Below are 18,907 nucleotides of genomic sequence, written 5' to 3' on the forward strand. Positions count from 1 at the left end.
CAAAAGAGAGGGCCATTGGATGGTGTTCGTGGGGTCGCGAGTTGGCAACGGCGGGCCAAAGGGGCTGGACTCTGGTGTTGATTCCTTCTTCCCGGAAACAGATCCATGCCATCGCGTGGTTCTGGTCCTTCGCAGATCCTTCAGGACTTCATCGGGCTCGAATTGGCGAAAGCTGAAGAAAGACGGCGGCTGTCAGTCGCGGGTGTGGCAAGGCGCAGAATTTTGGACGATCGAACCCATACACACAATCTGACAACACAGCCAAGATCGATAATGTTGAGCTGAAACTCGGGTGCCTGAAAAGCCAAGGAGGGCGAAATGACAGATGCGAACATGGTGATTGTAAGCCCCAAAGGAGCGTCTGCCTCGACTGGAAAACGGGCATTCGTATCTCGAGGATTTTGTGTCCCGTAGGTACGTGAGATAGATACAGTTGATTGAAGATGATTGAAGTCCGCATCAATATCATTCCTCACTCTCCTTGTAGGAATAGTGCTGCGTCGGATCACATGTCACAGGTGGAGTCGTCCAACTCGCAAGCGAATACGTTATTTCCGAGCCCCGTCGTTCTCGCAACACATCAAATCCCGAATCCCTTCAATCTTATGGTACGATAATTCGTTGACATCAAAACCATTGACCTCGTTGCGTCCGCGCCGACCTTGTTGCGCGGTGGCAGAGCAGCGTTGGGTTTCTCAGTCTTTGAAATGCATGCAGACTACGATGATTTGTTTCTGAGTGCCCTACCTGGGTATGACGCTCTTGGCAGTCGGTGCGTGGGGATTCAAAGGCAAACCCAATCGGCGCTCTAAAGAACCTTTCAACAGGGGACAAGATTTTGATTTAATTCGCTTCTTCAACGGGAAGTGCTAATGTTGCAGTTGTTCAACCTCGGCTTAAGCTTGTGCTCAACATGATACTGTATGTCTCCTCCTTCCTTTGAACTTTTGGTCACTTCGGATACATGTATCCTGCTCGACTTCTTGGGTGCAAGGTACCTATTATTGCCTATCATCTATGAATCATCGGAAAAGCCACCCGGGGCTGATCTCGTCTTCTAGTCTATGACCTCTACGCGCTGCATTGATACACGCGATAATGTCTCCAAAGTGAAACTTCTTGCCGACAATTCCAGGACCGTAGTGAGCATATTTAGCTGAGTTCGTCATAGTATTTCTTGCCTTCAGAGGAACTACCGGCTCTTCTATCATGCACCAACACGTATCCGTTATCAACCGGGCACCGAAGCTCTCGATGACGTCCAAATACCCGAGATCCAGGGCCTCTTTGTAGGTGCCGCGACCGGTGGTGATCATCACTTCGACATCGGGTGCTTTCTTTCTGCCGCGACACTCTTCGGCAAGTTGAGAGAATTCTTCTAGGGAAAAGTGCGGACTTCCTAGAGAGACGATATCGACGGAGGAGTCCGTGGCTGTGTTGAGCTGTCTCCAACCCAGTCGAAGATCAGAGGCTGTCACCTCGACGATTTCCAAACCCTCGAGTGTGTTTTCGAAACTCGCAGCCTCTGGCGTGATGCTGCTGATGTGAAACATGGGAGCAGATGAAGTTGTTGCAAAGCCTGCCCCAAAGGCTTTCAGGTCTGATGCGGTAGGATGTGTTGTCTTCATACCAATGATGAAGGGAATCTTGGCGGCAACTACATGTCCAATGCTGTAGCCAACAAGAGCAAAGAGCGACACATCAAATGTGTCAAATTGGGGGACCTTAACTATGATCTCTGGCTTCCTACCCTCTGGTACATGACATCCGCCATACGGTGCCCTGCCAGTCAATGCAATGAAAACATCCATGTAGTCAGGATATTTCTGCGTGTGTGCTCCTAGCACACTGTTTGCGAACACTACAGCGTTAGATTCGGACCATCCTATTTGCTCTCCAGCTCCAGGCTTAGTCTCGAGCAAGTAAGGGGCGCACGTAAAGCTCATCTTGGCGCCCAGCTTGAGGTAAGTCTCTCCAATCTTGTCAGATATCTGGGAAATATCGGACTTGGCTCCTAGTTCTCTCCACCTTTGTCGGTCGACATTGAGAGAGTTGCAGGTCGACGGCACGACAAACTTCCCACCTAGGGAAAGCAGGCGTTCAGGAACGAGGAGACTGCTTTCACCAACGTATGCGCAAGCGTCGACGTGAACCTGCGAGACATCTATCAGGCAATGTGCCCCCTGTATCGTGGCGTACTTTACGATAATCTCCATCGCAATACGAGAAGCTTCGCCGCTCTCCCCAGACAACAAGTCTTTGTCGGTTGGATTCAACTCGATCGCCTTTGTGCTCTGCGGCACCAAGTCAATCCTGTGGCCGCTCGGTGAAACCAACAAGCTCGTCTCATTTATTTGCACCGTCAAAGCCTGGCGAAAAACTTCAAACAGTGACCCGTCCGAAAGAAAGACAATTGGTATGCGCTTGTCGAACATTTTCTCGGCCACCAAGACGCCCAGAGTGAGTATCATTTCCACGTCCCGGAAGATGAGAGCCGCGGGCGCGTTGCCGGATAGTATCAGCTCTGCGATTGCGCTGCTGCCGGAACAGGATCCGCGACCAGCAGTGATGACGAGAACAGAGTCTTTGAGGGATGTGCCAAGGAGGGGGTGGTGAGCATCTGCGACAATGCCAGTCTTTGAGTCGACGCCCATCATGAAGCTTAGTGGAACATCGGAGAAGATGACCTTGCCCTGGGCAGGGCCCGGAACGACGGCGAGTGCCTGGCTCTGTGTCCGCGACATGTGGTCTGCGATGTGATAGATAGCGGCTGAGGGGCTGTTCTACCTTCCGGCAGATGAGAGGAAAAGTGATATGTTAATCCTTGGAACACGCGTTAAGAATTGGGAGTTTTCAATATTCATGCAACGCAGCTTCGCACAATGAGCCAAGTCCGGCGACCTGTGTCGTTTCGGCTACTTACTTTAACATGTGTATGTTCCTACTTCCGTTGCCCCACGACGGCCGATAAGCGGCTCGGCAAGGTTTCCGCGGCCAGCACTCCGCGGCGACCCCTCACCGGCTGTCCGGGAATGATGCCGGCCGGTGGCTGCAACGGCTTGGGTGAAACCTTGATATCAAGAGTGCAAACATTTGATATATGCCATTCACATAAAGCAATGCCAGAACATCAATTGCTCTCCTCACCACATGTTTATCGCGATGTGACGTTGACTCTGAAGCTACTATCGATGTGTGACACATGCTCCACCACGCTCTGCCCGCCGCTATCGGATGCCATCACTCTTAGATACCACTTTACCATTGAGCTCTTCCTCAACTCACTGTTTAGCCGTCAGGAACGAGACTTGGGGGTCTGGGGGGGGGGGGTAGTTTGGTCCCACGCTTGACGAATCGTATTGTTTGGCGCTCGAGTATGGCTGGCTCCAAGGGTTGGCAGTTTAGAGTGAACTTCCCCATGATTGTATCAAGGCTTCACTGTTCGGTGTGCATCCGCTTTGGTAGCTCAAATAATTCTCGTCAGACTCGCAGACAAGAATGCTGCGAAAGTCCCATCAATCGATGGGCAGGACTAGATCAGCTCTGAGACGGGTCACGCTCAGACATGAAGACTGGAAGGAAACCAGAGCTACTTTCCAAACTTTTGCTCGCTAATTATTGTTGGGCAGCGATTATCAGGTAGGGGGTCAATGGGATGTATTGATGAGTATGAAGAACGAGTGGCTATGGGAATATCCCGACTATCTATATAGTGAGTGGAAGACCCTTTATACTGGCATATCCTTGGCAAACTTAGTCATGCTTGTGTAAGACCATATTGTTTCATAGGCATGGTGTGACAATCGTTGTAACGAGTGTACTGGGATGGGCCTGACACACCCCCCTAGGTTCAAGTCTTTGCTTGAAGCTATTCACACTTCTTCCTGGCCCAGCAGGTGTGTGATGTTAACAAGACGAAGTTGACGAACGAATTCTCGGTGTTTTTGTGCGTTCAGTGGTTTGGTTAGACCATCAGCGATAGTGCTATTGGTATCCATCCACTTGAAAGTGATGTCTCCTTTCCGACAGACTTGGCGAGCCCACAAATTCTGTATATCGATATGTTTCAGCCTGGAGGTTCTGTGAGGCTTTTCATCTGTCAGAAGACGAAGAGTTTGACTGTTGTCGCAGTAAATAGTAGGGAAACCGTCTGGTTGAATCTGGAGATTCTCCATTAACCTTATGGTTGCCATCACCTCATCTAGCCAGGCGTTTGTGAACGCATTGACTGCATCTTTTTGCCAGAAACGAAGTCCAAACCTGGCTCCAAGGGCCATCATGGTTCTGAAGGTTCTGGCAGCAAGAGTTGATGCTGAAGTGTCGAGATCGTTCGGCGGTTGAAGATTGCCTTGGACACAAATCCTTGCTTTGAACTTGTGAAGATAGCCGTGCTTGTCGAACTTATAAGTGAACACCCATAATAAGGGGATAATAAAGTGTTTTTCCTTATCGACGTTGCAGATCTGAACTCTCTTCCATGTGGCGATATCCCAATGGTGTTTTAGCTCAGATTCACAAGCAGCTTTCCATTCCTTGAAGAAGGGGTGCTTTTGAGCCTCTCTCCAGTTTCTGGGAGTTGGAGGAAGATCTCTCTTGTGCATCTTTCTTGTCGCATCCATCGTTGCGCTATGGAGTGCGCTTGTGTTGGCGGATATGTAGGCGATATACTGCTTCTGATAGAGACCTCTCGATTCAGAGCCTGCTGCCTCTTTACTTGGTTTCCGTCGCCTCGGGGATTTCAGGATGTTGGAAGAGTCAACCCCTTCACTTTTGTCGTATTTCTGGCGTCTTTTGATAACGTTGCTGAGGGGCTGTTGACCTACACCTTCCAAAGTGTTATTGTTGGAAGTATTGCTACCATCTCCACTCGTTGGAGTTGGTGAAGTCGCTGATTGGGTTGGTGATGAATCTTCTGGTCGAGGGGAGCCTTCCACCCACCCAGGTTCGATCTGATGGTCCCTATGTAAGGGTTGATTTTCTTCTTGTTGAGACACTGTCTCTTCTGTGTTGACATAGATGGTGTCATGGATTACTTCGTCTGAAGTAATGGCTGACGATGAAGATGGAAGTGGAGGGCTACTAGACATCACCCCCCCAGCCGAAGAGATATCGAGGCTGGTTTCTGTTCCTCTTACAGAACTGCCAGGCTGGCTGGATAGGCGGTTACCTAGCGTCACTTCTTCCCTAAGACAAGGTAGAGTTGGAAGACTATTATCTGGAGCGAAAATAGAACTTTGGCGGTCTGACGGATGAGTTGCATAGGTATCTGGGGCCGCGAAATCCTCTAGAATGGATTCGATATCGTGATCAATATCGTCATGGAGTTCCAACAGGTCTAGATGCCCTGTCTGCTCTCTTATCTGTACGGCATCAAGTTGCTGGACTTCTGAAGGATTGTAGACAACTGATTCGTCAAATGACACGTCTCTGGATCTGAAAACCTGATTCAGAGTAGGGACCCATATGCGATAGATGTTCGAGCTATCATATCCACAGAGATAGCCAATATGAGCTCTAGGTGCCATCTTGGCTGACTTTTGGCGGCCAGCCATGTAGTTTTTGGTCAGAGGATAGGCTCTGCAACCATATCTCTTGAGATGGCTAAGCGATGATAGTTCTGGGCGCTTTGTACCCTTGTTGGCATTCAGCCACGCATTCGTCTTTCCTTCTGGTGTCATCCAGTTGATCTTCCTTCTTGGAGTTCGGTTGCCAAGATAGACGGCTGCCGCTGTTGTCTCTGGCCAGAGTTGTGGGGGAAAGTTTGACTGTATACAGAGAGCTCTTGCTGCAGCAAATATAACTCCCCCAGCTCTCTCGGCTTGGCCGTTTTGTGCTGATGTGTATGGTGCTGTTCTCTCCAGAATGATCCCTTCCTCGGAGGTGTAGTCCTCTATGTTGGTCTGTAGAGACACATCCCCATCAAGCCGTAAAAATCGTACAACAATATCGTATTGCACTGAGAGAAACTTGACTAGTTGCTTGATAAATCGGAGGCCAAGAAGTCGTCGATGTGGAAGTGCTCTCTGGAGCTTCAGCTTGGTGTATGGGCATGTGGCGATAATACTGACTTTCGCCCCATTGTACGCTTCCTCCATCAGAAAGAAGTCAATGTTGATCCTCTCGAATGGGTAAGTGGTTTTGTAAATTGGTTGACGTCTTGAGATGCTCCTCATTGCTTTGGCCTGTCTACATGTCTCGCAGTCCTCTATCAGAAGACCCTCTATTCCTGCATCTGAGGATGCCTTGGATAGGTGTTGAAGAGCCGCCTTATTTGCGTGGCTGAGTCGTTCGTGCCACAGTTTGGCGTTCTCCTTGCTGGTTGCTCGAGGCTGAGAAGAGGATGAGAAATAGACTGCCCCTTGGCCGTCAGGAGGCTCGAGATGATACTGTGATTCTAGTATCCAGATTTGAAATTGAGGACTGCCCTGATTGTCTTCAAGGCATCGTTGCCTTGCCGAGAACCAAAGTCCTTGCTCCTCTAATCTGATGGTACTGATCAGGGTAGTTGGAGCGTCTGGTACTAAATATGCGCTGTTGATTCGCAATTGATGAGGTTGGCCCATTGCATCTACTGCATTGACTATCATGATCCCTTTTGCGGTTGCAATAATAGGCCCATTTGGGGTGTCAAAGGTCTTCTTGACAGGGTTTAGATCTTCAAAGCGAGATTTGTCCCATGTGAGGGTATCTGATGCCCCGCTGTCAACAAGTACAGCGTGTTTGTTATCGCTGGCTTGAGCGATGTGCTGACAGCTGCCATTTGGTTCTTCTGGCACTGAGCTGGTATCCGACCAGTCAGTATCTGAGTCTGATGGACTGGATGCCCGTATGTAGTTGGCCTTGCTGGCCTTCTGTTCTGCCAATTGGTCTGGAGAGACGCTCTTGGTCCTGCTTTGCTCTATCTTTTCCTTTAGCCTAGGGTTGTTGGCAAGGAAATCTTGAGCCATCTGGATCTTCGCTGTGTCTCCAGTCCAGCCGGATGGACGAATGTATGGGTTCAAATAGAAGCATTCCTGATAAAAGTGCTTCTTCCCATCTAATAGACAAAAGGGTTTCGGCCTGTTGTCCTTATCCTTTGGTTTTCGGCCAAAAGAAGCGTTGTTGGTGTTGCCCTTGGCTGAAACCCGTGGAGATTGGCCTTCTTCACGCTGTTGCCAAGTGGCATATGCACCGCCTGATTTGGAGTCTTCATCTCCATGCCCAGCCTCTAGCCAGGTTCTCAAATGCTGAAGGATTTTCTTGCCTGTCAGCCGTTCTGATGGATCAACGTCGTCAATTTCTTCCCTGGTTGTATCCCTAGCCATGGGAGCGACGAAGTCTGGATATACCCCTTTCAATGCGTTGAGAAGGGTGGTTTGTTGATGAGGTACACTCATCTCTTCACAGCCCAATCTGACTGCTTTGGAGAGATTGGTCTCACAAGATTGAATCCACTCTTGGGTGCCTGATCTCTTGATCCTCATGAGATGATCTCTATAGGTCTTGTAGGTAAGTCTTTTCTCCGCTTGAGGAGATCGTTGATACCTGTCCTTCAGGCTTCGCAGGGCTTCTCTTGGAGTATCAGCATCCACTAGCCAGGAGAGCATGGTTGGCTCGATAGTGGTGGTGATGTCTCTCATGGTTTTCTGAAGCGCCTGGGTTCTTCGCTCGTACTGCCTAAGCTCCTCGATATATACTCTGCTGTTGGCGTCAAACAGAGTAACTTGGTCGCTATTTGGGTCGACTGGCAGTTGTGGTCTGATAGGCGCAGTCAAGGCCTCATCAGAGTCAGGGTTGCAGAACTGCCATATCCCGTTAGATTTGGCATTCATCCTGATGAAGGTATACCAGTCTGGCCAGTCAGATTGGCTTTTAAGGCGAATAGTAGTCTGTACGGTAGACATCTTGTTCGATAGACAAATAGGTCGGTTGTGATACCCGTGGATTGACCAGGTGCCTGCCTGGGCTGCTAATAGACAAAGAGGTAGTTGACTGTGTGATGCTTATTCAGAGTATCCAGTGGTCAGAAAGACAACTGGGCTCATAACTGTTGGGCAGCGATTATCAGGTAGGGGGTCAATGGGATGTATTGATGAGTATGAAGAACGAGTGGCTATGGGAATATCCCGACTATCTATATAGTGAGTGGAAGACCCTTTATACTGGCATATCCTTGGCAAACTTAGTCATGCTTGTGTAAGACCATATTGTTTCATAGGCATGGTGTGACAATCGTTGTAACGAGTGTACTGGGATGGGCCTGACAATTATTAACGAAGAAGTGGTCGTCATGTAGACATTGAACGCATCTTGAAGTAGGCAGAATGATATATCAAGCAGCCTCGAACGTGAATATGCAATCTGGAGAGCACACCACCTTGCGCGACCCTCGAAAGCTAAATATCTCGGGGATTCATAAGTTCCACCTAATAGGTGATTCTCTTGTAGTATGATTTAGGCATATACGTAGAAGCTACCTGATGGATTATAGATTTCCAATCTTCCCGAGCGCTTCCGTTACATGTGCCCATCAGCTTGCCACAAGAATACTGCATGCTTGTGGTTCAGCATCATGCAATTGCGCCAAAGAAGTAAACGTAATTGATATACCAGATGAGGCAAACTTTCATCGAAGAGTGAGACTGCGTACGCTGTGGACCCGGGCCTCTTTCCTTTCAGCTTGTCACGTTGTTCGCAATATATGCCCACTCCACATCTTCCCAACCCGGCCTCCGCCGAATCCTCGCCATCATGTTCTCCTGGACACTTGTCAGGGGCTTTCCAACAGCCTCAGCCAAGTTGTTATTGATCGGCGGGACCTCAATCCTGCCACCAGCCGGAGTCTCAATCTCGAATCCCAGCACCAACGCGGCCATCGCCCCCAAGATTTCCGCGTCGGCAAAGAAACGTCCGGGACAAAGGTGTTTACCGCCACCAAAAGGATTGAAGGCGCGGCTTTGCGCCCGTTCCCTTTCTCTGTCCGCAGTCATGAACCGTCGCGGGTTGAATTCGTGTGCATTCTCGCCCCACGCGTCGGGGCCAAAGTTGGTTATAATGGCAGGGATTTGAATGTTTGCACCCTTCTTGAGAAGGTATGTCTTTGTGTCGCCGCCTTCTCCGGACGGGGTGTAGCTGATGAATGTGTCCTCCACGACCCGGCGTGTGCCAGTCGAACGATTTGTCAAGCGCATGACTTCTTTGTAGGTTGACACCAGCAAGGGGCACTCTGTCCGGAACTTGGCGACGGTCAAAGTACACTTTCGAGACAGGCGCCCCCCGGTGGCACCGTTGTCCTGCTGTTGTATCACGGCAAGGGCTTGAAGCTCTTTTTGCAATTCTGCAACGAGTTTGGCATCGCGGAACACATAACACATCATCCAGAAAAGTGTCGGGATAGCATTTGTGACGCTCACAAAAAGCATCCCGAACTCGTGGTCGGCGATGTCGTCAATGGGTAGGCCCCATTTCCGGTTCACCGCCACGCGCCGCTTGACGACACTGCTGGCATCGGTAATGTGATCATAATCTTCGCGAAAGTATTTCCGAAGAGCCTTTTGCACCTTAGCACGACCGTTGTAGGCCTTTGATACTGTGATGGAGGGTAGCGGTTTCATGAGTAGCTCGGCTTGGCCACCATCGTAATCCCTTCAAATTGGCGTTATAAGCAGTCGAACTCTGAAGAGTTGGGAGGTGCTATTACTTACCACAAATTCTTGCTCAACGTTGGGTCGTGCATCAGAGAGTTCTTGTCACCGAAAAGGGAGCCCACCGTGGCCATGGTGAAGGAATCCCTGAACCACATGTACAGTTTCTTGGTCTCATACTCAGGTCCGATACAATTGATGGTCTTCGAAATCTTGTTCAGGACATAGGTGTTCATCTCTTGTAGATCAGGACCAGGAGCCAGAGGGGCAAAAGATGGATGCTGGTCCTCAATCCATGAGATGGAGCCATCAGTCGGTGGATTGTGGAACAAGTCCATGACGTTTGGCCCTAGGCCGACCATCTTCTGCGCGAACTCCGCCATCACTGGGTAAAGATTCAGAGATTTGTTCTTCATTGCAACCTGGATCAGCTGCGGTGCTGTGATGATGTACATCTTCTCGGATCCTCCCATCGAGATGGAAAAGATGGGAAGTTTCGCATTTTCAAAGCTGTCACGCTGTCATTAGTCTAATTTCTGGCTCTTCGTTTAACATTGAAGTCGTCTCGTTGTTAGACATCACTGACTTGGCTTCCAACGTACCCGAGTTGACGATAGTATTTTTGCCTTGACCCAAGTAACCCGATGATATGGCCAACAAGCGGTATCCTGGGCTTCACTTCTTGTGGTTCTCTTGGATCCACAGACTTGGCTCGAACCTGACTTCTGCCGACAAGAAAGACAACACCTAGGAACAGGAACCACCACAGACCATAGCCGTCGCTGGCAAACAAAGTCTCTGACAATCTAGATGACGCCATGGTGATTACTGTGCTGAAGTGATAGTACAGAGCATCGAGCAATGCGCAAGGAGACGCGCCGTGCTGCTCTGCAATGACGGACGCGTTGATGATGCCACTGCCACAGTTAGAGTGGAGCAAGAGCGAACCCAGGTTTGTAATGCTGAAGCCACCGATGGCCGGAATAAGCGAATGTGACCCTGACTTCTAAGTTCGGACGAATTCCACATCTGGCTTGGTCCAGGCAGCAACGCGAGGTGGGTATCAGCTTCGGAGCCATCTTCGGAGGGATTCAGACGGTCAAACAGCCACAACCGTTGCCTCTTGGTTTGCGCGAAGGATCGCACTACCGTCACTAGACTAGCGTAGGTACTACGACGCACATGCAACGAGATATCTGTCGTGTCTTCCCGTGCTTCATCCGTGTCTCTGAACTGTTGCCCCGTACGGTGGATGTGCAGATCGCGGACACGGTGGCCCAATTTGAACACAGTGCGCCGCTTTCCAGTAGCGTCTCAACTCAGATGCAGAATGACATGAACTTGCTCAGAGACAATGTCCAGGGCCCAGAGTATCAAAAATGCATGTGTCCTGGAGAACATGAATCATGGCTTAATACAGCCTACGCCCTGTTTTGTAAGTGTCAGCACTAAGAACCGGGTCTCGGCGACTCGGTCTGCTCACTGAGCATTGCCATCTTTGGACATCGTGAAGATTGATGTGTTATCAGTGGTGAGAAGCCTTGAACCTTGATTGGAGGCGGTAGTCTTCCTCTCTCATTCTCTCGACTTTGTAAATTCAATATGGTTCAATCAGAGAAAATGCCTTTCGCGGAAATCTTTCCATGGGCCACTTTTCGCCGACAGGCAAAGGCAGACCTTGCACCACCTACCGCAAGCTTCGAAGGAAAGACAGTCCTCCTTGTTGGCGCTACCGGCGCGATTCTCTCAGATGCGGCTCGGATCATCACCAGCCTCAATGTCGCGACTCTCATTTTAGCGGTCCGAAATGTTGCTAAGGGCGAGTTGTTGGCCGGTGAACTGAGGAAAGTGCACGTTGATGATGAAAGCCAGCAGTCGACTATCACTGTGATGGAAGTAGACCTCTTGTCTTTTGATAATGTCAAGGCTTTTGCAGCCGAGATCAATCAAGTTCAGACTCGCATTGATGTGTTGGTCATGGGCTCTGCTATAATGAACGATGCGACAAGAGTAACTCCAGACGGATGGGAAGAGAGTGAGTTTCCTATGAAAATATTCCGCTCTTCAAAATGCACATCACCATTGTCTCCATCGACCCAAATTTTCTAACAGAAACAATATTGATCTAGCTCTGCAGTTAACCCATCTCTCATCGGCACTCCTGATTGTCCTCTTGTTTCCCAAGATGCTGGCCGACGGAGATAATCAACCAGTGGTGCTCTGCAGTCTTACCAGCGCGGCAATCCGCTCCGCAGCCCCGATGGTCGAGCTTCCAGACGACGCAAAAGACTCCTACCTGAAGCAGGTCAGCAATGTCAAAGATGCCGCTACGCAGAAGAGTTACCAATACGGTCTTGCAAAGATCATCCACGCATGCTGGATCAGGGAGCTCTGCGCCCGTCATCTACCCGGCAGTAAACCGAGGATTCACTTCCACCAGCTGGATCCGGGCGCCTGTTTCACACCGCTCAGCTCACAAGTGCTCATCGGGAGACTGCTGCTTTGGTTCATTGGTCGACCTGTAGAGATGTGTGCCCGAACCGTGGTGAACTCGTGCCTACCACTGCTAGGATCGCATGGAAAGATGTTGATCGATTACGATGTTGCTCCGTGAGTTCAGTTCTCCGTCTTTGTTCCTCGAAACATCACATCACCGAATGTGACTCAAGCCGTGGTGGTAGCAATGCTGCATCTTTACTAACGGCCGGTTTTCGATTTAGGTATCCTGAGTTCATGGATAGGTATGTTAACGGTTGATGAAACAACTCCTTCCTTATCCGGCATGAACATTGACATTCATCGGTTTCGAAATTGGGCGATACTTACCTTATGCTAACACTTATTTGTAATAACAGGACACTCGGATTAGAACTCCAGCGAAGGGTTTGGCAAGAGACAAGCCAGGTATTAAAGAGCTTAGTCACCCCTCAGGCGAAAAGTTACCTTTTTGGTCCAAGTTCGTGATTGAGTTTGCCTGTTAAATGAAAGTCCGACGGAGTTTTGCATCTTGGAAGGGGCTGGCTTCGTAATGAAGAAACTCGATCAGATTTGCAAATGTGCCAGAGCAAATAATCTTATGTACACTCTATCGACTCTGAAGGTATAGTTATTTGTCATCTGACACCTTCAGCCCTTGCCCTTTTCCATCCACCGAACTGAAATTATCTTTTCAGAATGTATCACAAAGCGAGGTAGCAAGTGGAAGACTTGTATGGTAGAAAGTGGCTTGATTCCTCTAAGTGGAAGACCCGTATGAGGGTCCTATCTATATACCGTACAAGACGGGTAATCGGCTTGTGGAAAGCGGTATCGTACGGCAGTAACCGGCAGCGCCACGTGTGGCGCTGCGACAGAATGCACAGATGTCTATGCTCCAGTGGGTTCCGTCTTTGGCGCAGAGGTAGTAGCAGTCACAGGAGGGTCATCCGGAGTATCAACCTTAGATGGTCGGTCTTCCACCGGGTCGCAATCCGCCACCTCTGGAATGCCCGCAAAGAACCTCTCCTGATACGCAGCGTCCATCTGAGCTTGAAAGTTGGCGTCGTTAAAAGGAACCTGGGTCTTCTCATACTGAACGTCTGTAAGGGCATCCTTTGCCAAAGTTGGCAGTGACTCCCAGCTGATCAGGGTTCGCTCAAAGATATTCTCGTCATCGGCGCCCTTGAAGGCTGAGATGGCGTTGTCGTGAATTTGCATCTTGGCATGCGTTGCCATAGCGAGGCCAACACTTGCGCCCCGGAATGAGATCTCGCTAATTGTGGATGGCGTGCCCCAGTTCAGATGGTCAGCCGTGTAAGAAACACCGACTGGCCAAATGCCTGTGATATCTTCCTCTTCACAGCCCCATCAGTTGACCCAGACCACCACACTGGCCCAGTAATGACGATGTCCGTTATTCTTTCCGTCGGCCCAGCGAACCTTGGGAGTGTAATAACTGTACATGATGCCATTACGACCTTGGCCATTACCGCCAGCTCCACAGCCACTCCTTCCACCGCCTGTGGGCTTCAAGCCAGCTCTGCGACTTTCAGTTAGCCTTTTTTTGATTCATGTACGCTGCTCGATGGATTCCCTCGAGGCGCTGATGTTCAAGACAACTTCAAGTGGATTGTAGATGCTCTTTACCCAAGATTACCGTTCTCGTCCACGGCTGGGTAGTGGGTACGGATCGCAGCCACCAGAAACCCAGAGATAGGGGTTGAACCGCAGCTCCAAACTTCCGCCTATCTCATCGGCTGCATTCTGGGTGAAAGGGACTATGGCGTCGTGGTTGATCCATTGGTGTCCGTTCGCATTATCGCCGCCACGTGGTAGGAGTGAGCCATAGGATGACGCCGTGCATCCCAGCAAGAGGCCAAGAGTTTTCAGCATGATTGCAAAGAGTAGACTGGGAGTGCAACAGCCTAAGGAGAGTTCTGTCTTCTCTGACCAAAAGTGCTTGATGAGGCCTTGTTTCCACCAAGAAGAATACAAGTTCAGTGACCGGTTTGTGTATGTTGGCTGTCTTTATCTAGACAGAATGAGAGCTTTAGAATACCTTCGGGACGCTTTTTATATAGCTTTTCAGTCAATCAGGTCGAACAGAAAGATTCTTGAGCCAAGTCCGATACCAACATCTTAACGCAGTCCAATGTCGGACTCTTCGGCCCCCGTCATTTCATCATGTCATGCTAAACAGCTAGCGACTCAAGAAGACCGAGCTTGTTGCGGCGTTGCCCATCGACAACTCTTAAAGTTTGAACAATCTATAAGTCATGTCGCTCAGTTGAACACGAGAAATATGTGTTGGGTCGCCTTGGGCAGAATCAGCCTCAGTGTTGATGTCCAGAATCGACGTACTCAATCCCAGGCTCATTTACTTGACTCATCTTCAGCAATTGTCATTCACCGAGTGACGTAAGTTGAACTACTGCATCAACATACCTTACACAGGTATGGCCACTTCAGTAAAGTATGATTAACGTGTTAACTCAGAAAGGGTCCAGTTCGTAGTCCGGCTTCTCCACTGGATCAGTGGATGACCATAAATAAGAATAGTTTTCCGGAGCTATCCTGTTCAGCGCTAAATGGCGTCAGTACATAGAAACAACATGTTATTCAGAGTGAGGTAAGTTAGTAATGAATGGCATAATGACCCGTTCCGTTCTCCCCTGCATCCTTGAATACTATGTAAGGAAGAATTACATAAGAGTAGAGCTGTTGGAAACTGGGGATGCTGCACCAGAACGGATGTAACTCCATATACCTGCCATAGAAGCGTGATATGGGTTGATTTGAGTCTGCCCGCTTGTTTGGCACTTGAGCAAGTTCATTAATCAACGGGTTCTCCAAGACTGAGTGCTCGTCTTCGGTCTTGGCCAGAGCGGAGAAGGGTGGAGAGTGTTGCCGCGAGTCCCGGACTTAGCGAGTGTCATATAGTAGCTTCGACTAGAGAGATAATTAACGAGGAATCTTCCGTTGAAGGCTTGAGAGTCAGACAGTGTAACATGCTTAGCAACCTGACTCAGTCAGAACATCTCAATTGTAGCAATGCAAACAAATCCAGCAACTTGACTCAGTCACAAGAACCCATCAGCTCCTCGCGAGAAGAGTTCCAGCAACCTGACTCGATTGAAATTCAGTCGCAACAACTCGATTATAGCGATCTCGAGGAAAAAAGAAAAATAGCTTGGCCACGGCAAGTCCGGCTCTCCAAGAATCGATCATAGGGAAACCCAGGTCTGCGAAATACTCATAAGAATCGTCGACTCTTCGTCACATCCTTGAGGCTAAATCAATTTGAATCTCAAGATCTCTTGGGTTGCGACAATCGGGATTCAAGCCATCATCATGACTTTGTCCAGTCGTCTTTCTCTGTTGTTGGCCCTGGGATACCTATTCGTTGGGATCCAGGGTAGAATGGTGATTGGGTATCGCACAGCCGCCGAGGTAAGTCACGCTTTATCGGGCTGAGTGAACGATCGTGTCTATGTCACTAACAACCTTGCGAACCTGTAGGAAGAAGCTGTGCAAAGCAATGAGAAGAACACGCCCTTCAGAGACCCGGCTTTTGACAACTTGCCGGGCGGCAGTCAAATCGGAAATGGAATTTACCTAGGTAAGCACAACCAAAGCTCCCAAAACTCGAAATCCCCTATTGTTGGAATAGGCCTACATTAGGCCGCAGGAGGTTGCTGCCGCGGTCCGTTCCAGCCACGGTGGTCCGTGTGGCTCAGCCACACGAGGGTGGTATACCCCAGACTTCCTGCCGCCGCTGGCACCTGGTTAGACTTCCACTGAAGAACAACAAGAACAAGCAATATCACCACTACAGTCGGTGATCGTTGCTACCCACGATACTCGAGTATTTTCCTTTTCCACCTGTGAATCCAACACCTATATCTACATTTGAGCTGACTAAGTCGTAGGCTCCGAACCTGCGGGATGGCGAGGCTCTCCAATCAAGAAGAACTGGTACTGCGTATTCAAAGCAGACGAAGCCCGCTTTAACGCAGCTGCCAAATTCTGGATCCCTCAATTCTACACAAGCAAGAGCTTCTGGGGAAGCTCAAAGTCCAAGGAGCTTTGGGGCTATGGCGAGAAACTAATCGCCAAGTATATCGCCAAATTCGGCTCAAGCGCTAGTTCAACACTTCGCTTCTCGTACATTGAGGCACATGGGCGTACCCTGTAAATGGTCATTCCCACCAGAATGGCAAACGCAGACACTCTAGACATTTACGCCAAGTGCTTTGCAACCAAGTCGGAATTAATTGCCTATGAAAGCGAATCCGTCAACTTCTGGGATTGGACCATCAAGGGAGATCCTGGAAACCCTGGCTAATGTACCCGAAATTGTTCTGAGAGTTTATTCTGGGTAAGGAAGAAACCTTCGACAGAATGCCGAATCTGGAAGCACATGGCGACGTTGCAAGTCATATCAAATGTAGTTATTCTAAGAATACGCATAATTCATAATCCAGCGCTACTCGGAGAATCCCATTATTGATGTGTCCTTGGTCTGTTGATGATTTTGAATTAGACCCTGCATCTTTGGAGAAGCACCTACTTCTGGCCAAGGGCGGTCTCGATTTTAGCCCAATACTTCTTCCTCAGCATCCCCTGAATCCAGTAATCTCCGTTGGCATCGCGGCCCAAGATGGTGAAGATGCTCATCAAGAACGCAGGAGTACCTGCCGTTATCAAGTGCATGTGAACACCGGTCGGCTTCGCCTCTACGCGAGGGACTGCAGGAGCATCAGTGCGAAGAGCGGCAGACGAACGTGACGCATGTTCATCCTCCCAAAGCCCATCACAACCCATGGCGCTCTTCCCTCCGGTGCCACTGCTGGCACCAGTATCGCTAGATGACGTCTCAGGTAGCCGAAGTCGCTCGTTTTCAAAGAGCCCGTCACAGCCGATCTCCTCTACTTCTGCAGCAGAGAAATCGACGTTGAAGAACTCGGCTTTGGTCCAGTTGGTACACACAACCATGTGCATGCCCGCATCGCCGAAAAGGGCGGGCAATCCAGCTTTTCCGTTACCCGACTTCTTCTTGTTGACGTTTTCATTAACCTCGTCTCCATTTGCACGCCGTTGCAGTGCCAGTAGAGCCTCAACCTGCGGTCTTGTGCTGAGTTGCCCAATAGCCTCTCTCAGTGCCCTTGCAACACGGCCAAAGCCCAGAGGACCTTTTTTGACAAGATCTTGCGTAGGTAATAGGGTAGGAATGGGCAAGATGGCGTTACCAACCAGCGCACCTTTCTCGGGCAATCGTCCTGCTTGTGCCAGGACGCCGCGCAGACCCATCATGTTCAGGATGGCAATGGTTTTGCGGCTCTTAGTAGGATTGCGGATGCGTGAGGTAATAATGTTACGAGTCCACCACGAACACAGAATATCACCATCACTCAAAAAAATGGCTTTCGGAGTCGGTTGAGACTGACGACCCTTCTCTGATTCTTGAAGGCTGAGCGAACTGCCATTCTCGGCTTCGAGAGCTTGGAGTGCGTCCTTGCGCAAAGACTTGACATACGCGGCAGGCACACACACTGTCCTAAACTCTTCCACCGCATTTTTGTTCAACAGTTTGTCAAGTGCTTGTCGAAGACCGAGAGTAACGAGTTGCACAACTCCAAGCTGTTTGTTGATGTGCTGGTATTGTTCAGGAGGGAAGGTGGATGCTGCTGGCTTTCTGGCATCGTCCTTTGGCATCACCTTGGTCGACTCAGGGGAGGCACCCAAGGATCCAAGAGGATCAGTTCCAATCAACGGGATGACCTCCCCATGGCGTCCCTGTAGAGTGAGGGACCACGCATCAAAGAGGTCCTTTAGCCCCATACAGTCCCACATGATGTGCGAGAAGCCTAACGATACTAATGTCGCGTCGTTGAATGTTGTGACTTGCAATCCTATCATCGGCTTGTCATGATAAACATAGTCTTCGAAAGAGGTAGGATCACTTGGGTGTCGCATCAACGGAGAGAAGTCCACACCACTGCCTGACTCCACCACCCAAGGAGTAGAGCCATCATTGGAAACACCAGAAGCTGGTGGACCACGGCTCCTAAGTCGAGATGCCAGTGGGTGCTGCTTGATGCTGATGTTGGTGTGGCGGTTGTGATGAAAAGTAATTGCTGGCCGCTGTTCAGTGTATTTTTCAGGCAAATGCCACTGTAACTGGTTCGAAGACTATGGACTCAAGTTAGTCAAGCACACTATGAGATGGAACTTGTGTCATTGTAGGGTACTTACGCCCAGCCGTACTCTCGCACCTAGCCTTCGCCAGCCATCTCGACGGTCAAGCAATTGCTCCAGAGCCCTGCGTAATTTGGCTGCATCGAGTTGGCGGTCAAACCGCAGCATTACGTTGAGGACAGCATCGCGAGAGTGATGGTCCCAGTAGTCGACCGGGATAACCTTATCGGTCAAGACTACAGGCGGAGCCAATCTCGTCACTTTGCGTCGCAGAACAGACATCTTTGGGCACACTGACTGCCAATGGAAGCCGCATACTTCAAGTGAGAGAGCGTCACAGACGAAGAAGTCACACGAATGGAGCGTCGTCTTCTAGATCTTCTCATTTTGGAAAGCCACGGCCGAGGTGAAGAGCACAGTTGCAATTGGAATCAAATTACTGTACATTGGACAGGGGTTACGCGAAATGCCTTCCGAGGGGTCCAATCGGCGCGTACCTGTTGGGTTGGGAGATCTAGATAGAGACGAAGGATCTAGTTGCATCAACAGCGGCTCGGGCTCATTCTTCATTCAAGGTGAGGTAGGATCGGTGAACCCCCACAACCTTG

General features: G+C 49.7%; 5 protein-coding genes across 5 annotated transcripts; 1 reads left to right on the top strand and 4 right to left on the bottom strand.

The window, feature by feature from the left end:
• Positions 1-1,005: 1,005 nt before the first annotated feature.
• Positions 1,006-2,072, bottom strand: BDP81DRAFT_430285 (uncharacterized protein). Its single transcript, XM_060590594.1, has one exon. It carries the CDS (start codon positions 1,944-1,946, stop codon positions 1,023-1,025), a length of 924 nt encoding a protein of 307 aa, XP_060444391.1. The 5' UTR covers positions 1,947-2,072; the 3' UTR covers positions 1,006-1,022.
• A 6,312-nt stretch (positions 2,073-8,384) lies between these two features.
• BDP81DRAFT_430291 (cytochrome P450) lies at positions 8,385-10,565 on the bottom strand. The gene is made up of 3 exons (XM_060590595.1): positions 10,226-10,565; positions 9,684-10,133; positions 8,385-9,624 (listed from the first exon to the last, which is right to left on the bottom strand). The coding sequence occupies exons 1-3, from the start codon at positions 10,441-10,443 to the stop codon at positions 8,655-8,657; spliced, it is 1,638 nt and encodes a 545-aa protein (XP_060444392.1). The 5' UTR covers positions 10,444-10,565; the 3' UTR covers positions 8,385-8,654.
• A 499-nt stretch (positions 10,566-11,064) lies between these two features.
• Positions 11,065-12,642, top strand: BDP81DRAFT_41726 (uncharacterized protein). Its single transcript, XM_060589605.1, has 4 exons — positions 11,065-11,658; positions 11,753-12,233; positions 12,344-12,364; positions 12,479-12,642. The coding sequence occupies exons 1-4, from the start codon at positions 11,226-11,228 to the stop codon at positions 12,585-12,587; spliced, it is 1,044 nt and encodes a 347-aa protein (XP_060444393.1). The 5' UTR covers positions 11,065-11,225; the 3' UTR covers positions 12,588-12,642.
• Positions 12,643-12,989: 347 nt separating this feature from the next.
• BDP81DRAFT_407357 (uncharacterized protein) lies at positions 12,990-13,337 on the bottom strand (the record flags this gene model as incomplete). Its single annotated transcript, XM_060589013.1, has 1 exon — positions 12,990-13,337. The coding sequence occupies one exon, from the start codon at positions 13,335-13,337 to the stop codon at positions 12,990-12,992; it is 348 nt and encodes a 115-aa protein (XP_060444394.1).
• A 3,330-nt stretch (positions 13,338-16,667) lies between these two features.
• Positions 16,668-18,581, bottom strand: BDP81DRAFT_395338 (uncharacterized protein; the record flags this gene model as incomplete). The annotated part of the gene is made up of 2 exons (XM_060588054.1): positions 16,668-18,293; positions 18,357-18,581. 2 exons carry the CDS (start codon positions 18,579-18,581, stop codon positions 16,668-16,670), a joined length of 1,851 nt encoding a protein of 616 aa, XP_060444395.1.
• Positions 18,582-18,907: the final 326 nt, after the last annotated feature.

This window comes from Colletotrichum phormii, assembly GCF_030913505.1.
Source record: "Colletotrichum phormii strain CBS 102054 chromosome Unknown BDP81scaffold_12, whole genome shotgun sequence".
In the NCBI taxonomy this organism is placed as follows: Eukaryota; Fungi; Ascomycota; class Sordariomycetes; order Glomerellales; family Glomerellaceae; genus Colletotrichum; species Colletotrichum phormii.